This window comes from Macrotis lagotis, chromosome X (assembly GCF_037893015.1).
Source record: "Macrotis lagotis isolate mMagLag1 chromosome X, bilby.v1.9.chrom.fasta, whole genome shotgun sequence".
NCBI classification, from domain to species: Eukaryota; Metazoa; Chordata; class Mammalia; order Peramelemorphia; family Peramelidae; genus Macrotis; species Macrotis lagotis.
This window is the reverse complement of record NC_133666.1, coordinates 554,243,078-554,270,838: the sequence shown is the minus strand read 5'-3', so window position 1 is coordinate 554,270,838 and position 27,761 is coordinate 554,243,078. Positions and strand designations below refer to the sequence as shown.

Below are 27,761 nucleotides of genomic sequence, written 5' to 3'. Positions count from 1 at the left end.
TTACCAGTCCTCATGAAGTAGTAGTGTTGGAAATATTTTCTGAATCCCTACTGAGCCATGAGCTCAGTATGGGGGGGGCAGCTTTATCAAGAGAATAAAGCAATATGAGATTGCTGACATTTTTTTAATTTTAGCACAAAAATTGTTAATAAATATGTTGAGTTCCTCATCATATATTCAACCCTTTCATAGAGGGCTCTATATTATTCTGCTATAATTAGAGATTGGTAAAACACTGCCAAAGATAAAAGGTGATCATAGAATAACTTATTATGAAAAGGTTTTAACTATTCAAACTTGCATAATTCACAAAAGGTTTTCAAAGAATTCAGACTTCCTATTTGATAAGAACAATGCAGAAATCTGGAAAATCAAGTTTAGACCAATACCTTATACCATATATGACAATAAACTCCAATGATGTATAATCTATAGTAAATAAAAAAAGGAGAAATCATTTTAGAAATCAAGAGGAGATATATTTCAGATATGTGGTTGGGAGAGAATTCTTACCCCAAAAAAGGGATCATAGTTATATAATCAGATCATTTCCATATTCAAAAATTATTAGAGGTTTCTTATTTACCAATATATTAAAATACAAACTTCTCTAGTAGGCATTTAAACCTTCATCAACTTGGTTCCCACTTTTCCTTTTCAAAATCATTTCAGTTTATTCTACTAGCCCTTAGCACTGTGCCTGGTACATAGTAGATTTTTGTGGGGAGGCAACTGGTTTACATGACTTGCCCAGAGTCATGGAGTTAATAAGAGTCTGAGGGCAGATTTAAACTTAGGTCCTTCTGAATCCAGGGAGAGAATGCTTTATCCACTGTGCCATCAATCCATACCCATAGAAGATTCTTAATAAATGTTCTTGACTTTTTTTAGAATGAGTCTGCAAAACCTCTGAACAAAGATACAATTGGGGTGGGGAGACATGATGATGAGACAGTAAGTAGAGATAAACAGCACTACTACTTTTTTCTAGGAATCTCATTATGAAAGGAAGGAAAGATATGAGAACAGCTTGAGAGTATGTTTTTTTCCCTGTAGACCCACATTATTTTGCTAACTATAAACTGAAAATATAATAATGCCTCTTTTCAAAATACCTTACAACATTTTGGTTTGGATTTGGCAGTAATATTTCTGAATATGCTTTTGATGAAAACTGATGATATGAGTCCTGCCTATTGCTACCAAGGTAACAGAGTGCCTCCATATTTGACCAATGACTGGTCCATCTATATACCAAATTTCCTTTGTACCCGGAAACTGATTTGGTCACTACATTTAGGGTGAGGTTAGGCAACTATTGGCTTAGCAAACTTACTCTAATCCAGCTGTGCAGAGTTATTAAACTGCTTATCACACTGTCCTTGTATTTGAAGGGGATTGGGGAGAAAGAAAGGGGATTGAAAGAAAGTTACAGTCTAGATCACCCACTGATTGATTGCTTCTAAGGCCCCTCTTCCTCTTAAGTTCTTCAGCAATAATAAATATAAAATAGTAAAAACCCAGGAGATCTGGGTTCTTAACTGGGATTCACAATCAACTATATTGATCAAGCCATTAATGTGTGTCCACAGGGCTTGAAGAATAAGGGAGCTACACACACTTATATGCCTGTGAGTAATAAATTGCCTAATTCTAGATCCTTTTTTGGCATCTCTTTAGCCAGGATCTATTTACGTATGCTAAGAAATAAAGCCAGAGGACAGAGCCCTTTTGCTAAAAGGTAGGGAATGGGAGGATTTTAAAACCCATTATACCATGATTTCAATGAAGGTTTTGGCTCAAAGTAAATTCCACAAAGGGCTTTTTGTATATAACACAGATATACTGAAATAAACATTTCTTAAATGTAATTTGCTATTTATATTTTTAGTGGACAAAAACATGTTGGATTTGAGCCAGAAGTCTTGGGTTTGAATAGTGGCTGTGTAACAATAGCTTGCATGACTTCTCTAGGCCTTAATTTGTTTATCAAGAAGATGATGCAACTCAGGTGTAAAAGGGCCTAGCTCTGGCCTGAGAGGACCTACCTATAATGAATACTAACTGTGTGAACCTGAGAAAATCATTGAACCTCACAGGGTCCTAACTTCTATAAAATGAATGGCTTGAAATAGATGCCCAAAGGGGTCCCCAAAATTGAACTCTATGATACTAAGAGATGATGAGTTCTAAAATGGAACAACTTCAATGGAAGAACTCTAACATCTCTTTTAATCTTCATTCCTCATTTAGTCGTGATTTTATGACTTTATGCCCTGTCCAAAATGAGGCCTATTGGTGGCATGCAGCCCTATGGGTTTTTTTTTTCTTTCTACATTTTATTATTTCAAACCCAGTGAACAATTTGATAAAACGTGTGAAAAAAGCAAGGAGGCATTCAATGCTGTTGTCTCTGGGGCCTGGGGCAAGATGAAGATGGGGCCCTCAAGGCAGTGGCCTTTCCTAGTCGTTAGAGCAAAGGAGCTACAGAGTTAATCAAGCTGAGGGGAGAGCTGCCCAAGGGGAACTGAGGGAGGTAGGGCTAGCGGGAGTGGGAGATGAGAAGCCCCAGTGACATTGGCAGTTGACTCAAGTCTTAGCCCTTTGGAAACCTTTGTTGGGGAGATGGGGATGGAGTTGGAATGGAGAATTTTGGGCGGGGGAGATAAGGCTTGGAGTGGCTGGAGAGGCTGCTGTCCCATCCTCAGTGGGTATGGAACCTAAGCCAAGTCCCCCTCAACAGTCCCCAGGGCCAGAGCAAGCAATAAGATAGACAGATGTAAACAGACAAGACAGCCAAGGCACAGGCTCCCCTGGAAGAGGTGATCCGGCACAGATCAGGGAGACTCAGTCATTTAGGACAGGACAGTTTTAAATAGTCTTCTCTAAAAAGGTCCCTAAAGTTTTGTTTTATATTTAAAAAAAAAACACAGACACAAAAGGCCCAAGAGAGACAGAGGGGAGCTTTGGGACTTGTGGGCTAAGGAATGTTGTCATTGGTGTCACCTTCCTGCTCGGGGGGGGGGGGGGGGGGGGGGGGGGGGCAGGTTGTGCTTTATCCTGGAAGGGCTTCCCATGCCCTAAGTGGGCTGGGCTGGCCTGGGGGGGGGGGGGAAGTGGCACAGCTATTCAGAGCTTGCCTGCAGATGCAGGGCCCAGGGGGCTGTAAACATGGACCAGGGGCTGGGCTAGGGTGGGGGGGAATGTCCTGGCAAGGCAGAGGTGCCAACAGTACTGGCCAGAGAAATGTAGGGTTTCCTTTATCACAAACCCAAGTTTCAGAAAGACTGACCCCCCCCCCCCCCCCAGAATAAAATAGAAGAGAAACCAGGATGCGGCCCAGGGAGGAGCTGATGAAGGGGCTGCTACAGTGGGAAGGCTGGGGGGCAGGGTTAGGGAGGCAGGAGGTCCCTCACTGATGCTGGACTGGGCCAAGCAGGCTCAGATCCAAACCTCAGGGGCCTTGGCCTTTCAACTCTTCACCAATGTCTCTTTGTTAGGTGGGGGAGAAACCAAAACATGGAAACAGAGGGAGAGGGAGGAGACTGTGGGGAGAGAAGGTGAAGTTGCTCTGATGGTGCATCTTTCTTTCCTTAGTCCTGTCTGCATTTTCCTCCTGCTCAGAGACTGAGCAACACAAGTGTTCCTCCCACCTGCCAGCCCTCGGGCTGCCTGCTCAGAAGAGGCCGCAGTCCTTCAGGTTGTTTTTAATGATGATGTTGGTAACGAACACGAACTGCATGTTCTTGGTATTGGTGGCACAAGTGAAGTGTGTGTAGATTTCCTTGGTGTCCTTCCTCTTGTTCAGGTCCTCAAATTTGCTCTGGATATAACTGGTGGCCTCGTCACATTTGTTTGCCCCTGAATACTCAGGGAAGCAGATGGTGAGGGGGCTATGAGTGATCTCTTCAAACAGGTCCTTCTTATTGAGGAAGAAGATGATGGAGGTGTCTGTGAACCACTTGTTACAGATGCTGTCGAAAAGCTTCATGCTCTCATGCATTCGATTCATCTCCTGGTCTTCAGGCAGGACCAGGTCATAGGCGCCCAGGGCCACACAGATGATGGCTGTCACACCTTCAAAACAGTGAATCCATTTCTTTCCCTCAGACCTCTGCCCGCCAACATCAAACATCTTGAAGTGCAGATCCTTGAATGTAAAATGAGTCTCCACAATACCAGTGGTCTTCACCCAGGTTCTCAGCACATCCTGCTGGGTGGGGATGTAGTCGGACCGAGATATCCTTTCCAAGTCATTTAGATAGTAGGCAGCTTGAATCGTTGAGCTGGTACTCTTGGGAACGGCCAAAACAGACCTGCACACCATCATCTGACCGCAGCCTCCGTATCACACTGACCATATCGTCAGGCATGATTCCCTGCTCCTCTGCAGTACAGGACAGGGCAAACAGCTGGTGGGCATCATCTGCTCTAGAAGGATCCCCGAAGTCAATCTGCAGGTTGCCCATAGCTTTGATAATAGCCATGATGGACTGGATGGTGTTGCTGTAGACCACAGCCTTGTATTGCAGGCACTCCTTTTCTGAATAACCATCCTCGTGAAAGATCTTCATTTGTTTTACAATTGTGCTCTTCCCTGACTCTCCAGCACCAAGGAGGAGCAGCTTCACCTCCTGCGCGCTGCCTTGTCCCTGTCCTCCTGCAGGTTCTTGTGGGCCGCGCCTTGTCCTTGGCTCTTACTGTGCAGCCCATCATGGCAGCCTGGCCCAGCCTGGCCCCCGCCTGGCCCCGGCCTGGCCCAGCCCGGCCCAGCCCAGCCCGTCCCGCCTCCCCACGCTCTGCCGGACCGTGGACCTCGCTCCTGGGGGAAGCTCCCAGCGACTGCACCTATGGTTTTACTAAATGCTTTAGTAAACAAAGCCAAGCTACTGTAGTGCTCTCATTAACATGGCAAATCAAAATAAGTTATCTATTGTTCCAATAGAAAACTTTTAAAGGTAAGGTTGGACAGCCCTGCCTGGTATAACCTGGGTCCTTTTCTCTAAATATTAGAACCCTTGGAATACCTTTACTCTAAAGATATAGGCAGTTAAGATTATCACCTGCTAGATATAGGAATTCCTAGATAGGACTGCTTACCAAAATGGCTGCTCCAACAAAAGAGACCATTGAACTTACACATACTTTCTCCAGTAAAATCCTGAAGGTTGTGCCAGCCTGAATAATGATCAAGTATTCTGATGAACATCTACAACCAGTATATCTACCTACCGCAGACCTGTACAGGCTGCCAACAAGAAGTCAGAGGCTACCAATCAAATCAGTGCCAATGTAAGGTAATAAATACCCCAAAGTGCAGACCTTGATAGCCTAGAGAAGAAGGCAAGGTTAATGACTAACATGATACCACAACACTCATCCAAGAAACCTGTAGGCTCATACTTCCAACACTGTTCTGAACCAAAAGAAAGGGTCCTAAACATCTAGTCCTAAGAACAACAAAGATCCCTAGTATAGGGGTAAATATAGGATATCTTTAGGGGGACCAAGGGTGAGTGAGGCCACTTTGCATTTGCTGCTCTGCCTGATCTCAACTCCACTAAACAAGGTGCCCCTGTGCCACTGTGCATTGCCTGGTGGTTAATATTCCCTTCCTGCCCTTTCCAGACTCTTCTTGTGGTCTACCCCCCCAATGAGGTTGTGCACTTCTGGAGGGCAGGGACAGTTTTTCTTTTCCAAATGGGTATCCCTAACACTCAGCATAGTGTTTAGAATATAGTAGACCAAGTAAATATTTACTGTGAAGTTCAGACCACTCCACCCAAAAGTACAGCAAGGTACAGAGCCTGGCCCTGGAACAAAACCCCACCTAAGGAACTAAGACTGGAGAGATGAATAAACTAAAGAACCAATTTGTATAAAAATTCCTGCAAATGTACAGATATCCTCAAAGGAAGAGAATACGTCTATAATAACTGCAAGCAGAGACTAAAAGTAAAAAATAGATTTTCCACAAAGACAAAATGAATTGCTAGGAAAAAGTGAGGCAAGAAATTAAAAGTCAAATAAAAGCTCTGAAAGAATTAGAACAAGTAACTTAGCAAAGAAGTAGTAGACTATGTTTCTTATCCAAGAAGTGAATTCCCTGTAAACTACAAATAGACAAAACAGAAATCAATAACTTTAAAAACAGCAAGAAATATTAGAACTAAATCAAAAGAATGAAAAAATAAAATAAAATGGAAGACATCTGATTTTCTTAGGTATGTGATCTTGGGCTAGTCACTTAACTCCACTGCCTTAAATAAAAAAAATAAAGAAATCACAAATTAAAACTGCCTGGATCTATTAGAAACAAAGAACAAAGTGAAAACTAGAAAGAATTCACTGATCATCTGCTGGAAAAAACTCCAAAATAAAAGCTCCAGAAAAACCATAGCCAAAATACGGAGCTCTCACATCATAGAAGAAAAGTACTTTATGTATTCAAGAGCCAGCAGCTTATCCTTTTAATTAGGGGAAAATGCAAAAAGAAAAATACAAAAGATCCATGGCTTACAACCACAAATAATTTAAACTGCAAAACTGAACCTTTAATCAAATAAAAGACTTTCAACAATTTCTGATAAAAAGACAAATTGAGGGGGTGTCCATCAATTGAGGAATGGCTGAATAAATTATGGTATATGAATGTTATGGACTGTTATTGCTCCATAAGAAACTATGAATGTTTGAACTCTATATAAGCGTGGAACAAATTACAGGAACTGATGCTGAGTGAAGGAAGCTGAATCAAGAGAACATTGTACATATAAACAACACTGTGAGTTGATCAACCTTCATGGATGTAGCTCCTCTCAGCAGTTCAGAGAGGTAGGACAACTTTATTAGACAGGCTATAGACAATGCTATTCTCATCCAGAGAAAACAAAGAAAAACCTACAGAATCTGAATGAACATGATGTTCACTTTTTAAAAATTTCTCTTATGTTCTTCTTCCCCATTCCATGGTTTTCTTTCTTTTCTCTCAGCCCTAATTCCTCATACAGAAAATGACTGATCTGTAAGCATGTTAAACAGGTGTGTGTGTGTGTGTGTGTGTGTGTGTGTGTGTGTGTGTGTGTGTACAGTGTTCACCAGACTGTTCATGGTTGAGGGGAGGGGGATGGGCAGAAAATTATGCAAAATATGTAATTATGTAAATTATTTATAAAATATGTATATACACATGGATGCACGGATGAATGCTGAAAAACTTTCCTAACATGTAATTGGAAAAAAATAAAATATCGGTTATAAAGTCAGATTTCATCCCAGTTTCAGAAAAACTGGCAACATCATTCTTTCCACTATATCAACTTGTTTCTCAATATAACTAATATAAGGTAAAGAAGCTGTCATTTCAAAAACTTAGGAAAAAAGATATAAAAAATAAGAGCTATCTAGTCTCTTTGTCACTGAACAAAGAAGAAAGTTCTCTGATTTCACAAGACTGTGACCAAATCTTAGAAATATCTTGGAAGAGAAAAGAATGGGTGAAATTAACCGAATTTTAAAGAAATAATCCTTGAGAAAATTCAAATTTGCTTGGATCTTACATTAATTGAGTAAACAGATTTTGTAATTTGATTTTCTGAGTAGATCTTATTCAACGGGAATGAGTACTGTGTACATTATGGTACCATTTTATTCTGCTATCTTCCATTATAAAGTAATAAACTAGGTTTTGGGTTTATAAATCAGTCTCATGTGAGCTTGGTTTATATAATTGAGTTTTTAAAATCCTGATCACTTCAAGTAAACAGATAAAAGTTAGATTTTGAGGCTGCTGAACTGAGGCTCAGATCCTGAACCTGTGATGATCCCATCAATTCAATTCTTTTCTACAAATATGTTAATTTGCTCCCAGAGCACTATCTAATGGACCAAAACAACCAATGCAGCTTGGCATGTAAGACTAGTTGGCCAGGTTTTCTCTTAAAAAAAAAAACACCATTAAAGTATTACTAATGTCTAAACACAATTCTGCTAAAATGATCATTATATATGCAGTTACTATTCAATACTCTTAAAAATCCAAATGGAAATAGGCTACAACTCCATTTGTTACGATCTCAAATAGTATGAATAGTAAAGTTCTAAGAGAGATGATTTAATGTAGGGGAGCCCTTTCTCCACTGTTTTATGAGCTGTTTCTGCCAACATTAAGGGAAAATGAAAGATGAAACTGAGACCAATTAATCTTAGGTTCTACTGACAGGAGAAGTAAGTATGGGAAAAGAAAAAGCTATATGCCCCTTCATGATTCTTTCTAGAAAAAAAGAAGGGAGTGAATTCTCCCATACTTTTTTGTTGTCTTCCTACCTTTCCTACTGCAGGCCATCTTTGGTTAAATATAGATCTAGGTGTCTTGAAACAGTCTCAGAACAAGTTTATGTTGCAGCTATATTTGTTTTATGTTTAGATGCAGTTAGTTAATGCATGACTAGAGTACTGAACTAGGTATCTAGGAGGTGCAGAGGACAGAGTACTAGTCTTAGATTAGAGAGAAAAGGAGCTCCAATCCTGCCTAGAAACTTGCCACTCACTAGTTGTGTAATCTTGGGCAAATCACTTAACTGCTTGCCTTGCATCTGAGGCCATCTCCAGTTGTCCAGATTCAAATCTGGCCACTGGACTCAGATGGCTCTGGAGGAAAAAGTGAGACTGGTGACTTAGCTCAGTCCCACCCTCACTCAAATCCAATTCATATGCTTGTCATGACATCACCTCCATGTCACGATCTTCTTTGAGAATGAAGGAGACACATCATCATCACCTCCCTGATGTTGTAGTCTTCTTCAAAAATGAAGGACCAAAAAACCCCCACCAAAATAATAGAGTACTGACCTTTGGAGTTAAGATACTTATTATCTGTGAGGATAGCTTATCATTAGTGTGACTTTGAGTCTTCTCATTAAACTTCTTCTTAGTTTTCACATATTTAAAACTGGAATAATAATAATAATATTTACTTTCAAGAACAGTAGTGAGTATTTGTAAACCACTCTACAAACCTTAAAGTGCTGTATAACTGATGGCTATTATTACTTTTATGCGATTTTTATTCACCTCTCTTCTCCCAAAAGCTAGGAGGAAAAGACTGGGCACTCACCTATTTTTCCCCCCTATAAGGCCTGGAGTTACACTCATTTACCAGATATTTACTGGGGTCTACTATGCACAATACATAGAAAAAAATAGCTAACAGTGCTTAAAGAGCTATTATAATTCCAAGGGGTTCAGTGGTTTTCACCAAATCAAGAAAACAAAAAGAACCCTTTTTAGTTACAAAATATCCACTGCTAGGCGGGAATATCCATAAGGATGAAAACACAGATTCACTAAGAGCATTAGACTGCACACAGTTTTTCTGAGCTGTAAAAAATATCTAAGACATTAACTGCAAGATAAGTGCAAGAAGTTTGCATAAAAGTATAATAGATTGAATGGGCCCTCTAGTGCTCTTGCAACAATGCCAGAACTTTTAACAACTAGATACTCATTTGAAATAAAAAGCAATCACTTGAAAGGAGATAGAGAAGATAATGATCTATCCTTTAGTTTGTGGTAATTTAGTCAGACTGATTTTCCTTTAGACAGTAGCATAAATGTGTATAGGGAATGTTACTTAAGTAATGAGTGAAATGGATAAAGGGACAAATTAATTTATAGAAGCAGGGAAGATAGGCTTGAGTAGGTTGTAGCCATAACATAATAGGGTAAAGGATAGAGGTTCTTAAGAGTGGAAGAAAAAGAAAAAGGCAGAATATGGGAGAGAAGCAGAGAAGTAGGAAAAAGTATTTCTTCTCTTAGAAGCCTTTAAAAACTTTTTTCAAATTCCTTGCTACCCTCAAATCCTTACTAGGGACAGAAGGGCAGGCCAGCTATAAAGAGCTGCCCCTCTAGAGAAACTTAGGAGGAAAGTTTCTTAGTCATTTACAGAACAAATCCAATTATGCTTGTAGCTGGGCAAGTCTCTTTAATCCCACAAACTACCCTGCAGATGTCTGTGACCTGTGAGTATGCTGTTGGTATTATGGATCAATAGTTGCTATGCAATGTTTTTAAACTCATTGTTTCAGCTTATACTTTAAATGTAGTGGAATATCCTTTCCCAGCTTTTATATCTGCTCTGCTTCATTTTCTTACCACTCTAGTGGTTTGCTGGACTTTTCTAAGGAAAAAAAAACCAAACTTGGTCAGTTTCTCATCCTTGCCAATGCTGGTAGAATACATAAAACAAAATTTAGCAGAGGGGAATTGATGCCAGAAAGGCTTCTGCCTTTTTTGAGAAACTTTCATGATGATCCGCTGATGAGAGAACAGTGCTCATGCAAGTTTCTAAATGGAATAAATTAAATCCCACAAAGGAGAAGAATATTTAACAATGGGATTCATTCATTCACATTCTCTCTCTCTCTCTCTCTCTCTCTCTCTCTCTCTCTCTCTCTCTCTCTCACACACACACACACACACACACACACACACACACACACACCCTGTCCACAATAGGGCTTCAGTGATATGCCCAAGGTGACACAGCTAATAAATGTTTGAGGCTGGATTTGAACTCAGGTCCTCTCAACATCAAGGGCAGTGTTCCATACATTGTATCACCTAGCTGCCCCATTATGAATGGATTCTCAAAAAATAAATTATTTTTGTTCTCACAAGCAATGGTCAGATTCCTGGATTTTATGACAGAATAGATATTTTACTTAAAAGTTACATTCAAATAAAATCACTTTGCTTTATAATGAGAAGTACTATTCAATATTTAATAGAAAAGTTTGGATGTTTCTTAATGTTGGATGATTGAGTCAACAAAAACAAAAATAAAAATGAATCTGACAAAAGAAATCAAACTGAAGGGGAAAAGATCGATTAAAAAAAAGGATCACCAAGTATCTCACCCAAATTAAAGTTATATCAAAAAGAATGGCAGTAAATGGAACAAATATCTGTTTAAACTGAGATGTGCTTTCTAAAGGGAATATGTTTACAAAGCCACATAGAAGTAACTTTGGATAAAACTTGGATCTGATAATTAGACTAGGAACTTGGTCAATATACAGAAAAATATAAAGCAGAAAACTGTTTTCAGTAACTTGGGCATGCCTGGGTGATATATAATGAAATTAGTCTAAGAAAATGTGGAATACAACATACACCTAGCCTATGTGTAATAAATAACCCTCTTAAGAAGGGCAAAAATGCCTTTCAAAGCAAAACATGCCATCACTTATTTGAAAGTATTGGATGTTGAACCAAAGAAGTTCTGAGTGAGAATATGACTGAAAATTACATTTGATCACTTCAGTAGACACATTCAGAATGACAGTAAAGTGGTTCTTCAGCATTTAAAACCTACATCTGTAACTGATTTCACTCCATCAGGCAAAAGATGCATTTATGCTGTAGCTATTACATTTTCAGAAGAGTTTAAATTACAAAACTTGAGAGAGCTTCAAAGCAAGTCTTAATCTAACCACCCTGATCTTGATGGCCCAGTTAAAATATAAGATGCTTAATAGAAAAGAACCTCTTCAACAAAATGGAAAACAATTGTACTTAAATCAAGTTATTTTTAATTTCCTTTCATAAATCAGTTAAATGTACCAACCTGGGGGTTCGAACATTTTATCTCAAGTGACTCTAGGTCAACATGGAGACAGACAACAAATGAATGTCTGGATTCAGGGCCCCCGGCAAGCAGCTTTTGAGAAGTGACAGCGAGAGTAGATGTACAACCCATTGGCTGTACTAACCCAAGTGTCATTTGGTGTCCAAGCAGGGTATAAATGCTAAAATGATATAAACTGATTGTCCACGGGAAAGCATTACCTGTAGACAAAAACACATAAATACAAAATGATTAAAACTTACTTTAGGGACATTTTTATATCATCTTAATATCATTAAAATGTAATCATAAAAAAAGTAATTATATCAAATAACATAACACATTAGGCAAGTTTGGTATGTTATATATATTATTTTAGATGTTAATTTTGAAGTAAAATATACCTTGATACTATAAATGAGTATCACAATCATTATGCATAAAGAACAAAATCATAACAACAATATAACAAGATGACATATTCCAAATGACTCTGATCTTATTTCAAGGTAGCCTCATAGGTGTAAATGTCCAGTTTCCAGGCATCCCCTTTCCTTTGGTTCTCCCATTACCAAATGTTTACTGGACATTCTAAACTGGATGTTCTGGAGACATCACAATCTTAACACATCCTAAACAGAACTTATTCATGATCTTTTTTGTTTGTTTGTTTTTTGCAAGGCAATGGGGTTAAGTGACTTGCCCAAGGACACACAGCTAGATAATTATTAAATGTCACATTAGAATTCAGGTCCTGACCTGACTCCAGGGCCCATGTTCTATATACTACATCACCTAGCTGCCCCCATGGTCTTTTTTTTTTTATATTTAATATTTATTTATTTGCATTTTGTACAAATGATTTTTATACGTTAATAAAATATTCTTGTTTAAGAGTAAACAAAATACCCCCCTCCCCCCAAAAATATAGACTCGCTTGAGAGATAAAGGGGAGAGAAAAAATTAAAATAAAAAAAAATAATAGTAATAATTGTAGGTATGGCCAGGTGGTGCAATGGACAAAGCACCAGCCCTGGAGCCACGAGCACCCGAGCCCACATCCAGCCCCGTAGACCCAACAATCACCCAGCTGTGTGACATGCAAGCCACCTGATCCCCACTGCCCTGCAAAAACCAAAAAAAGAAGGGAAAAAAAAGATCCAAAATAAAATAAAACAGTAATAATAGTAGGGGTGGCTGGGTGGAGGACAGAGCATTAGCCCTTGAGCCAGGAGCACCTGGGTCCAAATCCGGCCTCAGACACCGTACGATTACCCTGCTATGTGGCCCCAGGCAGGCCACTCAGCCCCATTTGCCCTGAACCCCCCCAAAATAAGAATAATAATAAAAAATGTGCTTCAGTCTTTGTTCTAACACCAAGAACTCTGTCATGGGTAGATCACAATGTTTATGATAAATTCATCACTAAAAGTTACTTCCATATTTTTCCACCGTTGCCATTGCTGATCACAACTCCTTCCTTTGTATTTCTCCACTACCATGTACTATATTTTCTCTCTCCTTTCATTCTGACTCTGCTGCAGGGTAGCTGAGTGGCACAGCAGACAGATCCCTGGCCCTGGGGCCAAGAGGCCCCAAGCCCCCATACCACCCCTTAGGCCCAGCATCCACCTGGCCCTATGGTACCAGACAGGCCACCCAATCCCAGCCCCTTGCAAGAAGTAAAAAAGAAAATGTGTTAGATCTGACCACTCTCCCCCCATGGTCCATCCTCTCCTCCATCACTCACAACAGCCCCCCTTCCCCCTGTACCCCTCTCTCCTTCTTACTCCAGATGCCTATACCCCATTGAGTATATATATGCTGTTTCCTCTCCTAGCCACCTCTGATGAGAGCAAAGATTCCCTCATTCCCCCTTGCCTTCCCCCCCTTCCATATCATTGCAATAGCTCATTGTAATAAAGAAAAATCTTATTATATGAAATATCTTGGCCTATTCCCCCCTCTCCTTTTTCTTTCTCCCATTACATTTCCCTTTTTTCTACTGACTACATTTTTACACCATATTTTATCTTCAAATTCAGCTTTCTCCCGTGCTTCAACTATAAAAGCTCCTTCTACCTGCTCTGTTAATTGAGAAGGTTCATATGAGTATTATTAGTGTCATTTTTCTATGCAGGAATACATGCAGTTCATCATCATTAAGTCCCTCATATTTCCCCCCTCTCCTCCAATCTCTATGCTTCACCCAAGTCCTGTATGTGAAGATCAAACCTTCTGTTCAGCTCTGGTCATTCCAACAGGAACATTTGAAATTCCCCTGGTTCATTGAAAGTCCATCTTTTTCTCTGGAAGAGGACATCCAGTTTTGCTGGGTAGTTGATTCTTGCTTGCATTCTAAGCTCTTTTGACTTCCAGTATATTATATTCCAAGCCCTATGAGCTTTTAATGTAGTTGCTGCTAAGTCCTGTGTGATCCTGACTGCAGCTCCATGATATTTGAATTGTGTCCTTCTGACTGCTTGTAATATTTTCTCTTTGACTTGGGAGTTCTGGAACTTGGCTATAATATTCCTAGGGGTTGGTTTTTTGGGATCTCTTTCTTGGGGGGATTGGTGGATTCTCTCCATTTCTATTTTTTGCCCTCTGCTTCTAGGATATCAGAGCAATTTTCCTGTAGTAATTCTTTGAAAATGATGTCAAGGATCTTTTCCTGATCATGATTTTCAGGTATTCCAATAATTTTTAGATTATCTTTCCTAAATCTGTTTTCCATATTGGTTGTTTTTTCAATGAGATGTTTCACATTTTCTTCTAATTTTTCTTCTCTTTTTTTCTTTTTTTTTTTTTTTGGTTTTGAAGTATTGATTCCTGATTTCTGGTAAATTCATCAATCTCCCTGAGTTCTATTCTTTGTCTGAAGGACTTGTTCTCCTCAGAGAGTTTTCTTATCTCTTTTTCCATCTGTCCAATTTTGCTTTTTAAAGCATTCTTCTCCTCAATAACTTTTTGAACTGTTTTATCCATTTGACCTAAGCTGGTTTTTAGCATGCTATTTTCTTCAGCATTTTTTTAGATTTCCTTGAATAAGCTGCTGACTTCATTTTCATGTTTTTCCTGCATCTCTCTCATTCCTTTTCCCAGTTTTTCTTCTAACTCCCTCATTTGATTTTCAAAGTCTTTTTTGAGCTCTGTCATAGCCTGAGCCCAATTTCTGTTTTTCTTGGAGTCTTTGGATGCAGGAGCTTGTGCTTCTTCATCTTCAGACTGAGTGTTTTGATCCTTCTTGGGCTCATATGCAAAATATTTTTCAATGGTGTTCCTCTTTTTTCTCTGCTTGCTCATTTTCCCAGCCTAAGCCTGCTTTTGGGGTGCTTCCTGAGCTTTTGGGACACTCCTACAAGGATCTCAGTGTGTGAGGCTCTGTCCTCCCTCCTGATCTGTAAATGACCATAAGCACCCCACCCCTCTGCCACAGAGCTGAGGTGGGGGGACGCTGCTGTTCTGTGGGGGGGACTAGACTGCGATCAGGATCTGAATGTGGTCAGAGCTCCAGAGTCCTGTTCCAGGGGAAGAGGACAGAGCTCTGCAGTTTCTCTTCATTCCCCTCTCTAGGTTCAATGGGCTCATGCCCTGGAGGCTCCTGCTTACCATCTCTACCTGCTTCTGTTGCCTGGATCTGGGCTGCAGTGGCCAAGCTGCTAGCTGTGTGCCCTGAGGGCTGGGCTCACTCTGGTAGAGGCCAGCCCCCCCCCTCCCATTTTATGCTGGTGCTCCCGGGATGTAGGTCAGGAAACTCCCCCACTGCTGTGAGCCGAGGCTCCTAGTGCCCTGGGGCTGCCTCCGGGAGGCTGAATTTCTTTCACTCTGGCAGGCCACCCCTCTGGCAGGCCGCCTCTCCAACCCCGGGGAACAGAGCCTTTCAGCTCTTTTCCAGGTTACCTTGAGTAGGAGAACTGCCTCACTGGGTCCCTCTGTGGGTTCTGTCTCTCAAAAATTTAGAGGCCTTAGTTTCAAAGATTTGAGAGAGCGCCCAAGACACGATCCTTCTTGTTGCCATCTTGGCTCTGTCCCGCCCCCCCCCCCCATCCCATGGTCTTTCTTGAAAAAGATTCTACACTTCCAAACTTCTATAGTGCTACCAGTCTTCTATCATCCAGTTTAATAACCCTGACATTATCCCAAACTCTTCAACCCCCTTCATGAGGTCCACATTCTAATCTAGTTGTCAAATTTTGGTATTTCAATCTTCACATATCTTTTTTAACTCAACTCCTTCATCTACTCACAAAGCTATCTCCTTATGTCAGGTATACTTTATCTCTTGCCTAGATCACTGCAATAGCTTCCTAATAAGTCTAAAATTTCTTCTCTCTCTCTAGTCTATTTTCATGCAATTGCCAAAGTGATTTCCAAATTAAAATAAAGTCAAGTAGCTCCCTACTGCCATTAAAATACCATATAAATTTCTCTGTTTAGCTTTTAATGTCTTTTACAATCTACTTTCCAACATATCTTTCTCAATCATGTCATACCTATCACTCTCTGCAATGTAGTCAAACCAGCCTTCCTTGTTTCTCACATGTTATTGATCTATTTTGAAATGATTAGTTCCTGTATCTAGAGCACACTGCCTCACATCTGCCTCAAGATGAATCTCTAGTATTCCCTTCTACATGAAGCCATTTGTAATCACCCCAACAGACCTCTACTTAATTACTTTTATTTTTATATTTATTCTCTTTATATCTATTCTGTACATACTTATATAGAAAGGCTGTGAGATGTAACTGATAAAAAACTGTTCCTGAAGCCCAAAAGATTTGACATCTCATCTTAAAATTCTGATATATCTACTGGCTATATAACACTGGGCAAGTCACTTAACTTTTCACTGCAGGATAACTCCAAAGTCTCATCCTTATCAACCCCCAAACCTCAGTTGTGCTCTCGTAGGAGAGCTCTGTAAGTTTTCATGAATTTGTTAGTACACACACACACACACACACACACACACACACACACACACACACCACACCACATGCCTGGTCAATGTTTTGATTGATGAGTTTTCAAAAAAATAGCAGTCAAGGATATTCTCTTCTGTAGGTTTTCAGAGCTTAATGACAATGGGAAGTGAAAAAGAAATACTTAGCAGCATGCCTGAAGTATGCTCAGAATAAATGCAATTGTAAAAAAATATGAAATGAAAAAATATTAAATCAAATTTCATATTCAGATGAGGTAGATCTATAATAGTACTCAGTGACCTCATGGGAAACAATGATAAATGAATAATAGTTCATGGTTAGCAATATAGCAGTAATAAATGCCTGTTTTAAAACTGAAAATATTCTCCCCCTGAAGAAAGAACCATAAACTTATATCATCTGCAACTGATTCCAAAATTATGTACAAACCTACACAAAATTCCCAGTTATTTACAAAATAAAGGCTCTGCCAAATTTGTCTTAAAATATTTTGGAAAGATTTCAGATTACATATTTAAAAACTGTTACTGAGGAACATATTTTCTTAAACTTAATTTCATTCAAAAAGTATACAATATTAGGTATATAGGACTGAAAGTTCTCTATTTAAACACTCAAAATTATTTTGGTCTTCAGTCTTGATATATGGTTTTGTTTTTACTGAGACATCAGGCCAATAACATAATATTAGACATATTATAGTTCTGAGATTCAAGAAGGGAACATTCTGTAATATTATTGCATCTTGGTTACTATAACACAAAATTTTTTTGTGTTTTAGAAGACCCATTTCTGGACAAAGAAATTTTTAAAAAATTGTACTTCAATTTCCTCAAACTTAATTAATAAATGGGGTTCTTATTACTCTACTTGACTGTATGCTCCTTCAAGATAGAACCTTTCTTTATCTTATCTAAATCGTATCACTCCCCAATTGAATGCTCTGAAAACATTAGGAATATTAATAAATGGCTTTTTATGTATTTAAATAATATAACTGTATTTTATTTTAGATACCCACATGAAAAAGATTTATGTGAAAATGTTGACAAGTGAATTGTCCAGGTATAACTTTAAATAGTAGTAGTTTTCAAACTCAAGTTTCTAATTCAAATTAATAAAATAATCCTATCAAACTATAAAGTAATGGTCCAACAAGCTAGACATACCTTCAAGGACTTCAGATTATAAGAACTTGTGTGTGTGTGTGTGTGTGTGTGTGTGTGTGTGTGTGTATGTGTGTTCATGCACATGCACCTGTATAGAATAAATATCTAAATCTTGATTATTTTATTTTGGATAAAATATTTATTGCTGGCTGAGTTCAGGGAACTTTCAAATCAATACAAAATGACTGAATCACAAAAACTGAAACAAGGTCTAGAATCTTATTTGTGTATGAATTGGTATAATAGAATATCACTTAGAGGAAACAGTAGGAACAATGGGGGATGTGAATCATGCCATTTTCTACAAAATGACATACTGATGACTAAAGGAACAATATATAAAATAGAGTAATATGGAAGAGAAAATGTTAGAGAAAACATTTGTAACAGAAAAAGAGGCAAAATGGCTAGCCATATATATTGCATTTCCCTTCAAAGGAAAATATAAATGCTATTAGCAAGACACATTTTTTTAGGTATACCAAAATATTTTTGCAAAAACCAAACTTAGGGGGTCCTAGCCAAGATGGCAGAGAGAAGCCAAGCACTGTCCTAAGCTCTCCTGGCTTTTCCTCAGAACTAACATGAGTCAAACCTCTTAACAGAATTTGAATCCACAGACCCAAAGAACATCTACCACAAGGTCCCTCTCAAGGGGGTGTGGGGAAGCTAGAGACAAAGAGCAGAGAGCCAGCCCAGGGTGGTGTGATAAGACCCAGATCTAACCTGAACAGCAGCAGAAGCATTTGCTTTATGCACCACACAGGGAGAGCTCCAGCACAGACAGGGTCCTGAGCCCCCTTGTTTTGAGTGAAGTCCCCCTCTTTCCAGTTCAGTCTCCTCCTTCCCATTCCTTTAGGAGAAAAGGACTCTTCCCTGAAAAAAGAGAGCAACAGCTCCCTGACCACCCTGCAGGAGAAGTGGGCAGATCTCTCCCAGTGCTGAGTGAGGATTAAGGAGGTTAATCATAGCCTGAGGGCCCAGTTTACTTTGCCCAAGGATAAGCCAGATCCTGCTGCCCCACCCCATGCCCCCAGGGAGTGGGCCACTAATCAAGGTCACAGACACTTCAGAGAATATGTCTACAATCCCCTACTGACTGCCCACTTATAGTTCCTAAAACCAGTGAGCAAAGCCACTGGGTTCTGTGAACCAGTTCCTCCCCCAACACAATATCCTGGGAAAATGAAGAAAGCCCAGCAGAAAGCAGGGTGCATTGAATGTTACATGAAAGGCAAGGATCCTAACTCAGAGAGAACCAAAACTTCTGAGGAGAATATAAATTGGTCTCCAGCCCAGAAAGACTTCTTAGAAGAGATCAGAAAGGAGTTTAAAAAATGATTGCAAATGGGCAGCTAGGTGGCGCAGTGGATAGAGCACCAGACCAGCCTCAGACACTTAATAATCACCTAGCTGTGTGATCTAGGGCAACTCACTTAATCCCATTGACTTGCCAAAAAAAAAAAAAAAAAACAAACCCAAAAAATCAATTGGAAAAATTGGGAAAAGAAAGGCAAGAGAAAATTAACACTTTGCAAGAGAAAAATTATCGTCTTGCAACAAGAAAACAAAAATACAATTGGATTAGTGTAAAAAGAAAATAATTATTTCAAAACCACAATTGGGCAACTGGAAGTCCTTCAAAAATAGAATTGACCAAATGGAAAAGGAGTTGGAAAGGGGAAATGAAGAAAATTCTTCTCCAAAAAAAAAAAAGAAAAGAAAGATTGGGATTTGAGGAAACTAATGACTTCATGAGACAACAAGAATCTATTAAACAAAACTAAAAAAAAAGAAAAAATAGAAGAAAATGTAAAATACCTCATCAGCAAAAGAAGTGTTCTGGATAACAGATCCAGGAGAAACAATTTAACAATCATTAGGTTTCATGAAAACATTGAGGAGAAAAAAAGTCTGGAATCCATACTTCAGAATACAGTGAAGGAGAATTGCCCTGCTATCATGGAACCAGAGAGCAAAATAATTTTTAAAAGGATACATCAACCCCCTGCTGAAAGGGATCCCAAAAATGAAAACACCAAGGAATATTGTAGCCAAACTCCAGAACTATCAGATAAAAGAGAAAATCCTGCAAATAGCCAGAAAGAAACAATTTAAATACCAAGGAGCCACAGTAAGTATTACACAGGACTTCATTGCATCTATATTAATGGATCAAAGGACCTAGAATACAATATCCCAAAGAGCAAAGGAGCTTGGAATGCAGCCAAAAATTCACCTTCTGTCAAAACTGAAACTTCTCTTCCAGAGGAAAAGATGGACATTTAACAAAATAGGCAACTTCCAACTTTTTGTGATGAAAAGATCAGAGCTAAATAGAAAATTTGTACTTCAAACAGTAGATTCAAGAGATGCATGAAAAGATAAAAAAGGGTAAAGAAAAAAAATTATCCAGTAAGATGAAACCAGCTATATCCCCACCTGGGAGAAAGATTCTCATAACTCTTGAGAATTGTAACTCTATTAGAGAGAATATATTTATCCCAGAAGTAATGGACACTCATGACTTGTCTGTGATTCTGATAGAATGATTTAAAAACAATATTTCCTTAAAAAGGAGGGGAAAGTAAAGAGAAGGATGGAGGAGATTGAATGGGGTAAATCACATTACATAAAGAGGTACAAAGGACCTATTGCAATCTCACCAGATTTGGCTCAAAGTTAACATACACACAGTTTAGTTAAGAAACTTATCTTACCTTTCAAGTATTAAAAGGGGAAAGGGGGTAAGGGAGGGAAAAGAGTAACTAACAGAAGGAAGGGAAGGAAGAAGGGGCAAAGGGAAAGAGGAAAGGAAGGGGAAGGAGGCTGGATATAAGGGGAAAAACAAACTGAAGAAGGTGGCATTCAGAAACAAAACACTGGGGAATAGGGATAAGTTGGGAAAAATACAAACAGGGAAGATAGCATAGAGGGTAATAAAGAGTCAGTAATTATAACTTTGAAAGTGGATGGGTTGAACTCTCCCATAAAATGTAAGCAGATATCAGAGAGGATTAAAAACCAGAATCCTACAATATGCTACTTACAAGAAACTCATTTAAAGCAAAGAGATATATACAGAGTAAAGGCAAAAGACTGGAGCAGAATATATTATGCTTCAGCTGAAGTGAAAAAGGCAGGGCTAGCAATCAATATCTCATTCAAAGCAGCTGCAAAAATAGATCTCATTAAAAGAGCTAAGGAAGAAAACTATATCCTCCTAAAAGGTACCACAGACAATGAAACAATTTCAATACTAAATAAGTATGCACCAAGTGGTATAGCATCCAAATTCTTAGTGGAGAAGCTGAATGAGTTACATGGAAGACATAGGCAACAAAACTCTTCTGGGGGGAGACTTTAATCTTCCTCTCTCAGAATTAGATAAATCTAACCATAAAATAAACAAGGAAGTTAAGGAGGTAAATAGAATGTTAGAAAACCTAGACAAGATAGACCTTTGGAGAAAATTGAATGGGGTTAGAAAGGAATATATCTCTTTTTTTTAGCAGCACATATCACCTACACGAAAACTGATCATGTACTAAGGCATTAAAAACCTCATAATCAAATGAAAAAAGGCAAAAATAGTGAATATTTCCTTCTTAGACCATAATGCAATAAAAATCACATGCAATAATGGGCCATGGAGAGATACACCTAAAATGAATTGGAATTTAAATAACATCATTTTAAAGAATGAGTGGATCAAAATTATAGATAGAATTAAGGATTTCATCTTAGCCAATGATGATAATGTGACAACATATGAAAATTTATGGGATACAGCCAAAGCAGTTATTAGGGGATATATTGTATCTCTAAATGCTTACATAAAAAAAAATAAAGAAAGAGGAAATCAATGAATTAAGCAAGCAACTAAAAAAACTAGAGAAAGAACAAATTAAACCTCCCCAATTAAATACCAAATTAGAAAGTCTAAAAATTAAAGGAGAAATTAATAAAATCAAAACTTAGAAAACCACTGAACTAATAAATAAAATAAAGAGTTGGTTTTATGAAAAACCAATAAAATAGATAAACCTTTGGTTAAATTGATTGAAAATACTAAGAAGATAATCAAATTACTGGTATCAAAAATGGAAAAAGTGAACTTACCACCAATGAGGAGGAAATTAAAGTAATAATTTGTTATTATTTTGCCCAACTGAATGCCAATAAATTTGATAATCTAAGTGAAATGTATGAATATTTACAAAAATATAAGTTGCCCAGAGTACATGAAGTAGAAATTAAATACCTAAATAACCCTATCTCAGAAAAAGAAATTCAATAAACCATCAATGAACTCCCTAAGAAAAATCTCCAGGGTCAGATGGATTCACAAGTGAATTTTATCAAACATTTAAAGAACAATTGATTCCAATTCTATATAAACTCTTTAGAAAAATAGGTGAAGATGGAGCTCTGCCTAATTTCTTCCATGACACCAATATGGTACTAATACTTAAACCAAGAAGAGCCAAACCACAGAAAGAAAATTTCTCTAATGAATATGAATGTAAAAATCTTAAATAAAATCTTAGCAAAGTGGTTACAGCAAGTTATCAATAGGATGATATACTATGACCAAGCAGGATTTATTCCAGGAATGCAGGGTTGATTCATTATTAGGAAAACTTTCAGTATAATTGGCTATATCAATACCAAACCTAACAAAATAATATGATTATCTCAACAGATGCTGAAAAAGTCTTTGACAAAATACAGCACCCATTCCTACTAAAAACACTAGAGAGCACAGGATTAAATAGATTGTTCCTCAGTATGATAAGCAGTTTCTATGTGAAATCATCAACATGCATTACATGCAATGGGGATAAGCTAGAAGTATTCCCAACAAGGTCAGGGATGAAACAAGGATGTCCATTATCGTCACTACTATTCAATACTGTATTAGAAATGTTAGCTTCAGCAATAAGAGATGAAAAAGAAATTGAAGGAATTAGAATTGGGAAGGAAGAAACAAAACTCTCACTCTTTGCAGATGACATGATGGTATACCTTAGAAAACCCTAAAAATTCATCTAAAAAACTCCTGGAAACAATTAGCAGCTTTAGCAAAGCTGCAGGATATAAAACAAACCCACCTAAATCCTCAGCATTTTTATATATTACTGGCAAGACACAGCAGGAAGAACTAGAAAGAGAAATCCCACTTAAAATAACTTCAGACAACATAAAATTACCTGGGAGTCTACCTGCCAAGGCAACATCTGAAACTCTATGAAAATAACTATAAAACATTTTCCACACAAATAAAATTAGATTTAAATAACTGGACAAATATCAACTGCTCATGAAAAGGCCAAGTTAATATAACAAGAAGGACAATTCTACCTAAAGTAAACTACTTATTTAGTGTCATACCAAACTTCCAAAACATTACTTTAGCTAAGAAAAAATTGTAACTACATTCATATAGAGAAATAAGTCAAGAATATCAAGGGATTTAAAGAAAAAAAAGTAAAAGAGGGCAGCTTAGTCTTACCAGATCTAAATTTATATTATAAAGCATCAGTCAACAAAACTATCTGGTACTAAGAAATAGAGTGGTGGATCAATGGAATAGACTAGGTGCAAAAGAGAGAGAGAGAGAGCAGGAAATGATTATAGCAATCTACTGTTTGAAAAACCCCAAGAGTCCAGCTTCTGCAATAAGAACTCTCTCTTTGATTAAAAACTGTTGGGAAAATTGGAAGTTAGTATGGCAGAAATGCAGATTACATCAACATCTCACACTCTATAGCAAAATAAGATCAAAATGGGTGCAAGATTTAGACATAAAAGACATTACTATAAGAGTGCAAGGAATAGTTTACCTATCAGATTTAGGGAAAGGGGAGAAGTTTATAACTAAAGAAGAGATAGGGAACAACATTAGAAACAAACTGGATAACTTTGATTACATTAGATAAAAAGCTTTTGCAAAACACAAAATTACTGTAACCAAGATCAAAAGAAATGGAGTAAACCAGGAAACAATTTTTACAATTAGTGTTTCTGACAAAGGACTCATTTCTAAAATACATAGAGAACTGAGTCAAATTTATAAAAACAAAAACCAATCCATTCCCCAATTGACAAATGGTCCAAGGATATGTAAAGTCAATTTGCAGATGAGGAAATCAAACTATCTATAGCCATATGAAAAACTGCTGTAAAACATTACTGATTAGAGAAATGCAAATTAAAGCATCTCTGAAGTACCACCCCACGCCTCTCAGATTGGCCAATATGGCCAGAAAGGGCATTAATTAATGTTGGAAGGAATGTGGGAAATCTGGGACACTAATACATTATTGGTAGAACTGTGAAATGATACAGCCTTTCTGGAGAGCAATCTGGAATTATGCCAAAAAGGCAATGAAAATGTGCATACCCTTTGACCCAGCAATACCACTACTGGGTCTATAACTTGAAGAGATCATGAAAAAGGGTAAAAACATCATTTGTACAAAAATAATCAAAGCAGCTCTGTTTGTGCTGGCAAAGAAAGGAAATCAAGGGGATGTCTATCAATTGAGGAATAGCTGAACAAATTGTGGTATATGTATATTATGGAACACTATTATTCTATTAGAAACCAAGAGGGATGGGATTTCAGGGAAGCCTGGAGGGACTTGCATGAACTGATGCTGAGTGAGATGAGAAGAACCAGAAGAACACTGTACACCCTAACAACAACATGGGGGTCATGAACAACCTTAATGGACTTGCTCACTCAATCAGTACAATAATCAGTACAATAATCAGTACAATAATTTTAGGGGATCTGTGACAGATAATACCATAAGTATCCAGAGAAAGAACTGTAAAGTTTAAAGAAATTTTCAATTATTAAAAAAAAGTTGTCTTATTTACTACATAATTTTGCTATCTCTAATATGTTATTTCTTCCTCAAAGATGTTTTTTTCTCAGAACACATTCAATTTTGATCAATGCCTAGCATGGAAACAATATAAAGATTATGAGATTGCCTTCTCTTGGGGTGTAGGAAGAGGGATAAGGGCAGTGGGGGCGGGAAATTGTAAAATACAAAACCTTACAAAGAAAGATAGGTAGACCCTACTATTTATTTAGTTGGAAAACAAATAAAATATTTATGTTAAAAAAACCAAATTTAGAATCTCATCAAACCAGAATTATAGAAGATAATATAGGTGGGGAACTAGAAAGGGAAATACACAAAGAACAAGAGGAGAAAAATTTCAGCTACTAAGTAATCAACCAAACAAGAAAGTGTCAAGTACTGGAGATATAAACTGGGGCAGTCCCTATAATCCAGGAGTTTACATTTTGCATATTATACTTATAAAAACTCTGCTCTCAGGTTTCACTGTAGTACTGAGATGACCTTGGCTCATTCCAGTGAAGGCATTAGAGCTCAGGCAGGTATGCTACAGAAGACTAAGGTACTCATCACCAGCAGTCTGAATATATAAAGTTAAAAACAAAAAGCAAAAGGGAGGGCTTATGTCTGAGATATACACTTCTTCTTTTTTTTTTTTTTAAGGATTTTGCAAGGCAAATAGGGTTAAGTGGCTTGCTTAAGGCCACACAGCTAGGTTAATTATTAAGTGTCTGAGGCCAGATTTGAACTCAGGTACTCCTGACTACAGGGCTGGTGCTCTATCCACTGTGCCACCTAGCCACCCCACATGTACACTTCTTAAACTCTCTTTAAAAAGGAACACTTGAATGCCATAATGACTCCGAAATAAGTACGCTAAATGTTATTCTTCATATAGATGAGCAAACTGAGTTTTAGAGAGAGATGCTAACTACAGTCATGCAATCAGCTCATAGTCAAGGCCTGACTAAACTCCAATCTCTTGATTCCTCACAGAGAATTCTAATCCAGAATTTGGCCTACAAGGTATAATTTACTACTACCTGCATTTTGATGAACATTCTGGAGTGATTATCAGTTCCAGTAAACAGATTTTTTTCACTCTATCCCTAAAATACCTTTTCATTGCTTTACAATAGAATGTACATATCAATTGTCTAAAAGTATTATGCAGGTGACTGATACTGATGATAAAGAACTCACAATCCCTTCCTTTCAGCAGATACTTCATTAGAACCAAGGCCTTCTCTATCTCCTTGTTTTTTTCTTATCTACTGCATAATCTTGAAAAACATTTATAGATTTTGCTAAGAGTGAAGATTAGGTCTTCAAAAACTTCAGGCAAACAAGAAGCAGAATCAGTAGTATAACTTTACTTCTGTGGGTTCACAGTTTTGAGAAAGGTGCAATTTTAGATGGGAAAAAGTTTTTGAAGTAGTGCCACAGAAACCAGGGTTGACTACCAAGCCATATCCCATAAACAACAAGATCACGGAGGTGATTTCCCAAAGCAAGTTAAAGTGACTGCAAGGCAACTAAAAGAATGTTCATCACTTTAAAATAAAGTTAATTTGAGGAGAAATTAATTTTTTCAAGAATCCAGAGAACTCACAAATGATTAATTTACAAAACTTAATATGAGATTTTTCCTGGCAAAGGTCTACATTAGCAGAGGAGAAAAGGTTAAATGACTGGAATAAAGTATCAGTAAAATGATCAACATGAACTTTTATTTCCTGTGCAACTGTAACAGTGTTTTGAGGACAAAACACTGCTAATTTTCATCACATTTGAAAAACTTATTTTAAATACAAATTAACACTGCCAAAAATACTGATGAATATGAATACTAACTTAGGTGAACTTTTCTTTAAACTTTTCAGAATCCATGGAATTAAATGTCTGCAAATTCTGAGTACTAAAATCTATTGCAAAGAAAAACAGGTTAATTCTAACTTCCTTATTGATTTCTTGCAAAAATGTAAATGTGATGTAGTAATAACCATTTATGTGAATTTGCAATTTAGTCAATATGGGAAACTACTAATGTGGAAACTCTCAGTACAAAACACAGAGCTTCTACCACTTTCCATCTGAGGACATAAAAAGGCAATTTTCCAATCACATGACTAATATGAATCCGAGAGAAGTATTGACCCCAGGGATGCATTCTCAACATCATAGCCAACTTACCTGACATATCATATAGCCTCATAATCAGCATGTTCTCTAAGAAACACAATATCATAGACTCACTAAACTGATGATCTCTAAGTTGGGAAGGTTTTCCAGAAATAATCTCAAACAGTATTCTCCCTTTTAGGCATAAAATGTGATATTATCTTCATTTTCTAGGTTGTCAAACAGAGAGATTATAACTTGCTCAGTGAAATAGGAGCAGATTCTGGGTTGATCTTCTTTGAAGATGTTTTCTCATTAGTAAAATAAAAATAGAACTTCAACCTCTATGGCTATAATAAGTCTCCCATACAGGTGTTTTACTCTTTGGAATTTGATGACTTTGTAAAGACAAAATGAATGGTGTTTCTAAAATCCCTAAGTAGCAAATTATCAACCAGTAGAAATAATGTTGGTTGTGGGGGGTGGGGTTGCCCTGTTCTATTAGCTTTTAGAATTTCTGTTTAGTAGCTAACCAAAAATATCTATTTCACTGCCAATATCTATTTCATGCATCATATATTATAAATTTTATACTGAAAAAACTTTGCCACTTTTATAAGTAGGTTAACTGAATACTTAAGACTTTATTTTTGGTCAGTAAAATGATATGTGTATATTTTGACAAAATACTAACCACTACCTTCCAAATTTGAAAAAAAAAATTATGTCTACAAAATTTATGTCAAAAAAAGACAGTTTATTGTACCTGACAGAGTACTAAACTTGGAATCAACACTTTGCACCAAGATGCAGGTCAAAAGACAAACTAAAAGATCTTCATTTATAATAATAATAGGTATATTAATAATAATAAAAGATAATAATAGGTATAATCCTAACTCAAAGGGATTTTTTTGTGAGGCTTAAATGGAAATTATATGAAATATACATGCCTGTGTCAAAGAAGACATTGCCCTATAAGCAAAGAACTGCAGTAGCTCAAAAGAAATGTGAG

At 37.5% G+C, this 27,761-nt stretch overlaps 1 protein-coding gene and 1 pseudogene across 11 annotated transcripts in view; both read right to left on the bottom strand.

The window, feature by feature from the left end:
• The window catches only part of VPS13B (vacuolar protein sorting 13 homolog B), a 1,326,809-nt gene that overhangs the window by 498,365 nt on the left and 800,683 nt on the right, over window positions 1-27,761 (bottom strand). For all 11 annotated transcript variants that reach the window (XM_074200569.1, XM_074200570.1, XM_074200573.1 and 8 more), the window contains one exon: window positions 11,627-11,847. In XM_074200569.1, the coding sequence (XP_074056670.1) occupies window positions 11,627-11,847 (221 nt within the window). The remainder of the gene's footprint in view (window positions 1-11,626; window positions 11,848-27,761) is intronic.
• Window positions 3,189-4,713, bottom strand: LOC141497768 (guanine nucleotide-binding protein G(i) subunit alpha-2 pseudogene; annotated as a pseudogene).